The sequence below is a fragment of the Hakea prostrata genome, chromosome 8 (assembly GCF_041222555.1).
Source record: "Hakea prostrata isolate BN-2017 chromosome 8, UWA_Hpros_2, whole genome shotgun sequence".
NCBI classification, from domain to species: domain Eukaryota; kingdom Viridiplantae; phylum Streptophyta; class Magnoliopsida; order Proteales; family Proteaceae; genus Hakea; species Hakea prostrata.
The window spans coordinates 34,785,190-34,797,089 of record NC_142607.1 but is presented as its reverse complement, the minus strand read 5'-3'; the positions used below and the strand labels follow the sequence as shown (position 1 = coordinate 34,797,089).

Genomic DNA, 11,900 nt, shown 5'->3' with positions numbered 1-11,900 from the left:
AAGAACATAGTAACTGTATAGAACCTCAGGAACAAGTTTAAAAATTACAGTACGAAGTAATAACGCAAGAGAAAAGATCTCTACTCAGAATTTACAATCAATAGCAGAATTTAAAAACGATAGTAAGAACTGTTATCTAATCTGAGTAATGTAAGGAAACTCTCTTTTTTTTATGGATGTTTGACCTGGAAAAAGCAAAGAACTAAGGCCCAAGACCTGGTATCTATGTAACTCATTTAGCCCCTTTATTCTAGTATCAAATTGAGTTCCAACTCCTTTTCTTTTTAAGTCTATCATAATCAACTAATTGAATCCTCATAATTTCCCCCACCCACCTATTATTCTTCTTAATATCTTTGACAGTATTTGTTCCCATCCATATGTTTCCTGAGCTTGGAATACTCATCAAACCAAATATTGGAAAATAGTGTAGGTTCATGTTCCTTACCTATTGTTGTTTATACATTTCATTGTCGTCTTGTAATGTAGAAGGATTAACTGGCTAAGTACACGAGGATCATAAGAAACTACAAAACAGTTGAAGCAAACCCAATGGAAAGATCATCTGGATTTTTTGCTTAAAGTTACACGTTCAAGTAAAGTAAATAAGAGAGCCACAGAACCAAGTAAATACTCAAGTTGACAGCTTAAACAGGAAAAGCACTACATATATTCCCTAGTCAAGTAGAGGATGGAATTAGTTCGGAAAAACATAAAATAGTAAAACCATACTTGAAATGTCGAACCGCTCACCCGCAATGCTGAGACAAGCGTTCTTCAAGATATTCAAGTCTTTGGAGTAGGTACCCGCAATAGGAGAATCCCCACCCAAATTAGCAGAAGCAATGTTGCCACCCTCGCCTTCACCGTCCCTGGCAGGAGAAGAGACCACCACCTCATCGAAATATCCTTTACTCTTCAACCGACCAAGGAAGGTGGTCCACTCAGGCCAGGGGTGAGAATCGAGAGGTCCAGTGCTGTCAACTGAATTATCTAGGGCAGAAGAAGAAGAGCTATAGCAATGCAAGTATGGCCTTGACAAAGGTGAACCTTTGACGAACTGGCTAGGAAACAAAGCGGGAGGGCAGTGAAAAGGAGTGTTGAGGAGGGTATGAGAGACAGAGCATGCTGTTGCTGTGTGAGGAGGGTACACAATGTCTTTCTGTCATCAAAGCATCCTGTCATCATGAGTGAAATGTTGCTAATAACAGAGTACAAATTTTAATCTTTATAGAAACCCAATGACTCAACCACCACAAAATGCAACTGAATTTAATTGATCCCAAGACAAAATTGATTAAAACCTAAGAACCAAAAAAAGCCACATAGTGCCAGCATGCCACAAAATATCTTTTAATGGAAGTTTACATTGTTCTAGTGATTCATCAAAACTGATGACAATTAAACTTACTCTGTTCCTAGTTCCCTAATCAGCTTAATTTTACTATCTTTCAAGTTCATTTGATAATATTCTTCTAAAATTTTGCTTTTCTTAATATCCATATCCTTTCTACCATGCATGAACCGGTCAATAATATAACAGGAAATATTTTATTCTTGACAAATAAGTTTATAGGCAAAGAGTGTCAACCCACTCTGATCTGTTGAACAGAAAGCAAAATTCTAATTTCTCATATTTGCTTAGCAAAATGGGTGAAAAGAACTGAAAAATACGCACCTTCAAGACACCTGCAGCCCAAGGAGCAGTTTGGCACACTGTGTTTCAGATAACATAAAGTATATCAGTCATACAAGGAACATAAGATATAGTAAAAGCACTGGATAGAAAAGGAAAGTAACATAAACTCCTTATACCTATCGAGAAACTGCAAGAGAATAAATGAGGATCACTTTCAGCATCTCTTGCAATCTTCTGGCTAGAGTACTCAGATTTACCTCCGAGCAAACCCCAAAATTGTTCAGATTAGGAGCCTTCTTTTTGAGGGTTTTGTCTGTACGTTTGGCTGCAAACAATTCAAAGCATATTGGTATTGGACGACAATGAGGTGGATTAGGAGTCAAGGACCTGATGAACAGTGTGTTCAATATGGACTTATGCAGTGATCATATGAAGCATTAAGAACAATCATTTTAAACTACAGAACAGAAAACAGATAATTCAAAAGTTTCAGTAGAAATGTTTAGGGGTTAGGGGTTTGGGGTGAAAAGAAATGTAAACAGCTGTAATTCAAAAATATCATCCATCATAGAATCCATGAAATCCATAAATTAAGATTCATTACAGATTGAAGATATTAAAAATGACAATTATAATTTAAGACAACCATCAAGAAATTGTGATGAAAAAATTGTTTTATAGTGTTTATGGTTTAAATCGATAATATACCTATGGCTCAATAGAATCTGGAGGTTGTGTAGACTGTGTAGATTGTGTGGACTGTATTGACCTGAAATAATGTCCCATTACTCGTAGCTCAGATTGTATTGTGTTTATGGTTTCTCCTTGCTCTGCTACTTTGTGCTTCCATTGAGATATCTCCTCTCCTAGTTTCGACACAATATCTTTCAAATTCTTATTTTCCGATCTTAAGTCTTCAAATTGAGATGCATTACGTTCCTCACGCATAACCTCTTTGCCCCACAATTTTTTAGCAGTTACTCCAGCACCCCACAATCGCGCTTTTCCGCGAGTATAGGATTTAGCAACTTCTTAGCAGCAATTTCAAAGATTTCTTTCCGCACCTCAATGCTTTGTTGGTTTTCTTCACTTTGCTGACTCAATTCATCTTGAACTTTCTCCTGCAAGTTATATAAAACAATAACAATGAGTGATGGGAGTTTTAAGAGAAAGATTTTATCACCACTATTGGATACATAAGTTAAAATGCAAACCATAAGCTTCTCCGATGCGAGATCAACATATCTTCCGGTTTTCTTTGACTTATGTGTGATGTCAAGCATGTCAATGCGAGTAGGAGATAAACGTTCTGGATGCTCTTTTTTTAATAAAAAAATATAAGTCAAATATAAATAAATATGAATTTATGAAAAATAAATGATTAATATTAAACAACTATAAATTTAAAACATATACACATACCTTCCTTTCACGTATCACTGCAAAAGTTGTATTCCCCATCGTATGACGCATAATTTGCTAACTTGTTATTAGAATTCTTCAAGTAGATTTCCTATATTTAAATTTTATGAGATTAAAACAAGTAAAGAACTTCTAAAATTAACATTCAATACAATGAAAAATAGAATTCTTACTTGATGTTTTTCATCACCCCACATCTTGAACATTATTTATTTCCCAATCTTCCTTAGGCATAAGTTGTAAATCAATGTTTGTCCAACGCTTTGAATCTATTTCATAACAAGTATAATAGTCGGTTATCAATTGTGACTTGTAATCTCTCCAACGACTACAGAGCTTTTCAAGAATCCAACTCTTACTAGATTATCTATATCAAATTTTTGCTGCAATAATATGGCATCAATACAAAAAGCTAATTAGGATAAGTATATTATTATGCACATAACCCATACAAAATAATAGTTTTCTATAAAAAGAATACCTTTACTCTAGCATATGCATCTTCTTTGTATGGTTCTGGTACTAACCGCCAACTGGGGTATATGAGAGGTAACAAAGAAGTATTTCTAGATATTAGACTAATCCATGTAGATAACTTCTTTGTAAGTTCACTGCAAGCTTGGCCAAATGGATTAACATCAAGATGGATTTACTCCCCATCTGACATATTTAGAATGTCAGGAGCCAATGTTCTTCCCCTTCGGCGTTTACCTTTAACAACTGTAAAAGTTAAAACACAAGAAAGGAATTAATATATGATTAAAACACATATATACATGTTTGATATGAAATTTAAATAGTAATGATATAATTGACAAACCTGGACCGCTAAAGTCACTTTGCTCTTGACTCATTTTTCAACCTTTGTAGCTTATTGTTTGTTTATAGAGAGCTGAAGGCAGAGAGCGTGAGTGAGAGGCACACAAAGAGAGAGCGATCGGGAAATGAAAGCGGGAGAATGAAAAGATTGGGAGCGCTGGGGTATTCTATTGGATATTCGGCGACGCTTCTAAATAAAGAGTCGCCGAAAATATTGTATTTGGCGACAGTTTGCTAAGAACTGTCGCTGAAAATGTTATTCGGCGACAATTTCCAATAGAGTCGCCGAAAATATTGTATTTGGCAACGGCTTCTTGACAGCCATCGCCGGAAATTTTATATTTGGCGACAGTCTTCAATAAAGCGTCGCCGAACATACTTTATTTGGCGACGGTGGCCCACAAACCGTCGCCGAAAATATTATAATCGATGCACCAAGTGTTTATAACGCTTTATTATAAACCATCGCCGAAAACATTATTTGGCAATGATTTTTTGTAACCCGTTGAGGAAAATGACTATATGACGATGGTTACAAACATGGGTGTCGCCAAAAATAGCTTCTTTTAATAATAGTTATTTGGCGACGGTTTGGTGTGAACCATCGCTGAACATTCTTTATTTTCCGACGGTTTAAGCACAACCGTCGGGGAATATTATATTCGGCAACGGTTATGGAAAAACCATCGGCAAAAAGGCATATATGGCGACGCTTACAAAAAGAAGTGTCGCCAAAAATGTGTTTGTTTGTAGTTTGTTTTGGTAAATGAAACAAAGTATGATTCTCTTAACAAGTTGGAAGTTAAGGAGATCAAGCTTAAAACCAAAAGATATTAAGATAAATAGAACAATGAAGTACATGATGTGTGATCTTTATCACTCTAGGACAAATAATGAAATGGTAAAAACTATGGAGACTCTACAAAGCAATTATTTTACAAACGCAGAACATTTTTGGCTAACTTTACAAAAAAAAAAAAAGCCAAATATCTAAGACAATTTTATTGTCTTGCCAACTAGCAAGTTGAAATGCAAATAGGTAGACTGACTAAGAATGGAAATTATCATTTTTCTTTTGACAAAGTAGCCATGACAGGAAACATCAGTTGAACCGAAACAGAGATGGTGTGGTTCAGTTACAAAGACAAAGCACCGTCTAAATAACACAATTACTTCATGACTATTGATATATTCATCTGGACAATTGCGCATATCAGTGTCCGCATTTAGATGGATTCTTAATTATTTTTTCCTTGTTCATATGATTCAGTTTTTCTTTTCCATTTTTCTTTGCTCTAGAAACCAACTAGGCACAGCCTTTAGCAAAAGTGGTATATGCGTGAGGTGAGTTGAGAGAATAGAGAAGAGGAGTTAAGGAGGAGAGAGAAGAAGTGGAGTGGTTATGAGAGAGAAGAAGAAGCCATTAAAAGAGGTTAAGAGAGAGAATGAGAAGCCAAAATCATCCAATTAATGAAGGAAATGGCAGGAATTACCAAGAAGCTGCTTTTGCAAACATGGGTTGGCAACATGGCAACAATGAAACTGGGGTTGCTTGCTGGGAATCTTTTAGCCAGTCCATAAACTTTTTCTTTCTCGGCTATGGTTACTGGTCTTCTCCCTAATATAAAATATGTGGGATAGGACTTCTTTAGATTGATGACCTTCTTGCCAGTGTTTGCAGATCATATATGATTCCATTAAATGCAAGTAAATCAGAATAACTTAAGTCCTAGCAAGTTAAACAATCAAATTCAGAAGATATATCTACCCCTTGAGTTGCTGCCACTGCAAATAGATTTACCCTTATCAAAGTATGAGGAACTGGTGATTTTAGCATTCTTCCATGGTGGTGGAGTGTCATCGTCATCACTTTCTACCGGAATCAGAATTCAAAATCAAATAAGAATTAACTTGAAAAAAATCCTGGCTAGACAATCAAATTTAGAAGATATGTTTAATTAGCTCTTGAGTTTCTGTCTCTGCAAATAAATTTACCGCTAGTAAAGCTAGAGGAACTGGTGAGTAGCATTCTTCCTTGGTGATATAGTGTCATCTTCATCACTTTCTACAGGAATCATAATTCAAAATCAAATAAGAATTAACTTGAAAAAACTCCTGGTTAGACAATCAAATTTAGAAGATATGTTTAATTAGCTCTTAAGTTTCTGTCTCTGCAAATAGATTTACTGCTAGTAGAGCTAAAGGAACTAGTGAGTTTAGCATTCTTCCTTGAAGAAGGAAGTCCCTTTATGGTGTGAGGTGTAAGGAAAGAGGAAAAAAGAAAGAGAAAACTAGAAAGGGTTTTATATTACTTATTTACATTTTATAATGAATTACATTACTACCCTTATTGATTAATCAGGAAATAAATTTATAGTTGTCCTACCAGTACACAAATAGTTAACCATGTAACGAGCAAACCAGAAATAAATGTCTCTCTCCTCAAGACTATTATATCTATTAATGATTCTTCACTTTTCTACCCAAAAAAAATGATTCTTCATTTCTCTAACAAAAGAAGAAAATGATTCTTAGTTATCAGTTATTAAATATTAATACTATCAAAATTGATAGACTCTTAGCGGTAGGTTAAAGAATGTAGATAAATATGAAAATGACCTTCAAACCTTATAATTTATCCCCAACCCCCAACTATAGGAAGTGGCAAATCAATACCCAAGATCATCTTTTGGGTTGATCAAAGTGAGTTATTGTAGTTTACCCCAAAAAAGAAGAGGAAAAAAATGAGTTATTGTATGTTTTGGCCTACTGTATTGTCTTTCTTTCTTTTTGGGTCTATTGTATTGTCATCAAAACCAGTATCATCCTACAATATCAACAGAATATCGTCCGTATCAATAGAATGTATGAACCCCCCCCCCTTTCAATATAGCCTATATGAATCCTCTAATGTCCTACCTAATGCTTGCTAATGCTGATCCAAAGCATAATGCATTACCTCTGGTGTCACAGTCCTCTCTGGATCGACATCCTCAAGTCCCTCCATATGCTCCACACCTTCCTCCATGTGAGCGACCACGTCTCCAATAACCTCCTTCAGATTGATTTTGCTTCAGTCCGCATTTAATGCGCAGGACGGTCCTGTGACCGTTGGATGGTCAAAACGTGTTCAATCTCGACCACTCATTGCTTTTAAACCAAGAATGGAGAAATGGGGAAATTGATGAAGAGGAGGTGAGGAGGAGGATGTGGAGGTTCAGGAGATCGATGATAGTGACAAGGAAGAATGAATCTGATTTGTCGAAACCAAACAATCTTCTTAATGAGATCGTGATTCTTGAGGATTACATTTTGAGAATCATCAAAACCACCTAGGTGTATAATATCGTTTATTATACCCTTTATTTATATGAAGGAGTTTTTTATATGGTACACATATGATGGGACTAATCTAAACCTTTTTATAATACAAGAGAGCATAATATCTTCATGAATATGTATGGCTTGATATACAACTATCATAAAAAAATCATAAACAATCATATTGAGAAAATTTAAGAATACAAAGGAACTTACCATAACAAATTTGCCGAGACTACCCACTCCAAATGAACTCATTCTTGAGCACCAATTAGAATGAGCTTGATTGTTTTCTGCAGTAATAAAATGAGTGTTAACTACATTAAATGAATGGATCACAACAGAACTCAAGCTTGAATGTCTTCCACTTGGTGGCATTCTTATGGTTCAATTTCTTCGTGGTTTACTAGATCCACAAGAAAAACCCCAAAGTGAAACCAACTCACAGAGAAACAAAAAATGAGAGGAACCAAAGCTTGCTATCAAGAAAACCACCCAAAGACAGAGTAAAATGAAAACACTTGTATCAAACTAATCCTTGAAAAAAAGAAGAAAAAAAAAGAGGATGAGGTGGAATTGTTTATTAATATCATTTTTTAAGTTTGCTCTAAAACTTATATGTTTATGAATGAACATTTAACATATCCCTTCCCCATGATATGAAGCACAGTTCACGCAAAACTAAGAAGCCCATTTCACACAATGGAGAGAGAAAATGCAGTCTTAGTAAATTCTTCATAAGTTTTTACCAAGATGAAACTAAAAAATTGATAGCACGCTAATGGAAAAGACTTGTACTGTTTGATTATCAAAATTACACAATTTAGAGAAGTAATAATGCTGAACAATGAGCTCCAAATGGACCACATCTCTTAAGATGGAAAATTAGATTAGGTCAAAAATAAACAGAGAATTACAGGCTAGGATGCCCAGGATTTAGGCTCTTTTTTTATATCGATCTTCATTCTCATTTTTGTCCATTTAAAAGAAACTGACACTGAAAGTCATTTTGTACCAAAATTTGAAAAGTGTCTTAGTAAGTATTGTCCAAAACTTGATTGTGGAATGAAAAATAAGTTTAATAATTGAATATGTTATATAGGTGAAGAGATTCACCATTCATTTATCCTTCCCAGGTAACCCAAAACGTTAACAGGGTTGTACATGAACAAGAGCTTCTTCATAAATTCCAAATGGCTAACAGTATCAGAACCCAAACCCTAGTTTTGTAGAAGAACTCCTTTGTTTTTTGAAAATGTAGAATCGAGCCACCAATATTAGAGATGAGAAGCCAGGGTCAAATCAGCTTGGATGTCATCTGATTTAGATTTCAGTCTCCAAATGTATGGAAACCAGTAACCATCTGAGCATTTCTTCTACGCTCTTATCAGTTATCACAATTCTGAGTTGGGAAAGAATGACGTCTGGTTTTCGCAGAAGAGTTGCAGAGAAAAGCTAACAGGACAATGGAGAAAATAAAAGTGGGGTGTTTTTGGATGTGAGAGAATTGGAAGTGAAGAGAGGAAGATGAGAAGCTAGAATCAAGATCAACTTCCTGCTCCTCTAATTGGATTCAGTCTCCAGAGAAACAGAAAGAAGCAACAATCAATGAGCATTTCTTTTACAAGACTATCACAGTTCTGTGCTTTAGGAAGGATTCAAGTTCGGTTTTCACTCTAAAGACTTGGTAGAGAAGAATTAAATGGGCAATGACAAATATAAAAATGGGGGGCTTTGGGATGTGAGAGCATTGGGTGAAGGGGAAAATGAATTTAAGGGGGACTTGCTTCAACTATGCTTCACTCAAAAAGAAAAAGGAAAGTTACTTAATTACCTTAGCTTAGGGTATATGTCCATTAGAGGTCACACATAAATTATCAAAATGAACTTTTGTCCATAATCCATAAATAGACTTGTGGTTCTTTCCCATTCTTTTAAATGAAAATAAATTTCAGAATTAATATCAAATACGCATAAAAATGAGAATGAAAAATTTTACCTAAAAAGCCCTGATTAATTAATAAGAAACTACGGAACTTCTACCAGCGGCATAGTAATACTAAATCATCATCTCAACCAAGGTATTCTCATTTAAGAAATATCTATTAATCCATAGCCCATAAGAATCTGAACTCTCTTCATCAGCATTACCCATTAGATTTATTAACATCTTAGCATAAAGGGTATTAATAGAAACAGAAAATTTACACTATACTCCATGATGTTAATCACGAGACAAGCTTTGAGATACAAATCCAACACCCCTGGTCAACAACTGCCATTCCCAAACCCCTTTCCTTCTCTACCAAGAAACTGCTTTGAACCAAATGAGCAATAACAGCGCTGAACAATCACAATTATTTAACCAAAAAAAAAAGGATTGTCCGACTGTACCACTCTCCAAGTTGAAGACACCCAAGTCATAGCAAGCCTTCCATCCATATAATATTCCAAAAACAGTGGGGAGGAATATTCATCCCCAAAATATATGTGGTTTCTCTAATAGAAGCAATCAACTGCTGAAAGAGAGAAACCAATACTTTAATTTTACCAATAAATAACATTTGATCACCAAGTCCTCCACCTTAATCCAACATCGACCTTGTAGAACTAACTTAAATATCTTGCACTTTTCAATTACACGGACTTCCAAACCATCAACCACCCCCATTTTAATAGACATTAAGAACTCTCCAAGACACTCCACCAAATAAACAGACTTCAATAGAATATTCACTAGAGCCATCTATATACGAGGAACATCTTCGTCTTCTTCTAAAGGAGGAAAGTTACACCTTGTCACTATTGGATGAGGGACCAACTCAACTAATTTAAGATTACACTATAAAGTAATGACATATAATTTTCCTCAGATGGTCCATGCCCCACCTCTTGGTCTACAAAATGTTAACATATGCCTAAAAGAAATTGCTATCATTGCCCCCAACAATACAACATTTTTATCATCCAAATTAGAGTTGTTCTTGGCAGCAAAAGCAGCTTCCCAAGGCAACAACATAGCTTGCGAATACAGTTTGGGCTCTTTTTGTGTGCACCATACATTAAATTCTCACATAGAGAAAGAAGAGTAGCTTGAGGTGGAATTTCCTCATAAATGGGTTCCAAAGAAAATAGCATCTCCTTTTATTACCCACCATTATCAACCGCATTGAAAACTATCCTAATTATTTATTGCAATTATACAAACAAAGACATCAATTAACAGAATATTTGCAATTAAAAAGTGATACGGTACTACAGGACCTAAATTATCAAGTTCTCCCAGAGCATTGAAAATTCATCCAGAGTTGCTCCACCAACTAGAACACTTAGAAGAGCTCTCGTGTAAATCACTTTCATTCCCCTCATCAGGCCATCTGTAGCATTCATGGCTACAGCCAAGGTTTAAAGTATCTCATGATAGCATGTGGTATCTTGTCGATACGTATCCATATTTGACCCCACCGATACGATACATATCCGATACATACCGATACATACCGATACATACCGATACATACGACATTGGTTACACTAATATACATTAATCAGAGCGATACAATACTTGATACAGGATGATACGTCTCTTAAAATCATTTGACCGATACAATACGCCATACCTATACTTTAAAACTTGGCTTCGATTATTTCCTAATAATTGTTGTACCTCACAAGTCACATAAATTTGCTGGCCGACATCATCTTGACCATTGACTACAAAGCATTGCAAATATTAGGCATCTTACCCGGAGGAAAGGTTACATCCAGTACTGAGCCGATCATTTGAGCGATACGCCCCAGGTTTTTTTCTTCAAGTGTGGAAACTCCAGGACCAGAGGTGGTAGGTTGATTCTCATAATAAATAAACCCTAAAACAAAAGAAAAAGGAGGGGGGGGGAATGAGTAGTAGGAAGAAGCAGTACCTGGAGACGTCGATCTCTCCCGCCTGGTCGTCTTGCTTCTAAATAGGATTCCATCAGATTGTTCGTCTGATTCACACTCTGCTTTGCTTCCAGATAAAAAGGAACGATTTAAATATGCAAAAGTAACTACGGTTCCTACCTTCCAAAATCCAACCATAGAAATCGGAGTGAGAGAGTGAGAGCGTGAGAGCGACGAAAAGGAGGGAGCGAAAGAAGACGTATAAAAGCACTGAAACCCTAGAAAAAAAATTTTATTATTATTATTTTTTTGGTAAATAACCCTATATCTGATTCATGGATTTTTTCATTTAACTTTTTCTTCTCTTTCAACCTCCCTTGTTTAAAATCCGATCAGTGGTCCGATGGTAAGTGTTTTTTGGGTTAAGAATTGGATTCACAAATGTTGGGAAAAGAAAGAAAAAACAGTCTGTTGGTTGATTTGAAGTTTATTTATCAGGGGATTAACTTTGTAACTCTAAAAAGTTTTCTAATCGAAATGACATAATTACAAAACTGTCCTTATTTTCATACTTTGGAATCTTTGGATTATAAGGGCATCCGCTTAGGTGCGAAAAAAAATCCATATTACCCCTGAAAAAACGAGGACACGTGTTTTCTCTTTTATTTTCCTTTGGATGGAGGCATGTCGACCAGTAAAGGTTGAAGTAAGATTTAAATAATATAATATTTTTTATTTAATTTTATATGAACCTTTGGATATGACTCACGGACATTTGTTATCCATCCAGAGGGAAATTGATAGTCCATTTCTACAA

The 11,900-nt window shown here is 35.5% G+C and overlaps 1 protein-coding gene across 1 annotated transcript; it reads right to left on the bottom strand.

The window, feature by feature from the left end:
* Positions 1–2,015: 2,015 nt before the first annotated feature.
* LOC149007649 (uncharacterized) lies at positions 2,016–11,508 on the bottom strand. The gene is made up of 9 exons (XM_089165079.1): positions 11,125–11,508; positions 7,418–7,494; positions 5,876–5,945; positions 5,649–5,753; positions 3,543–3,781; positions 3,235–3,444; positions 3,062–3,152; positions 2,854–2,957; positions 2,016–2,760 (listed from the first exon to the last, which is right to left on the bottom strand). Exons 1-5 carry the CDS (start codon positions 11,279–11,281, stop codon positions 3,711–3,713), a joined length of 480 nt encoding a protein of 159 aa, XP_089021205.1. The 5' UTR covers positions 11,282–11,508; the 3' UTR covers positions 2,016–2,760; positions 2,854–2,957; positions 3,062–3,152; positions 3,235–3,444; positions 3,543–3,710.
* Positions 11,509–11,900: the final 392 nt, after the last annotated feature.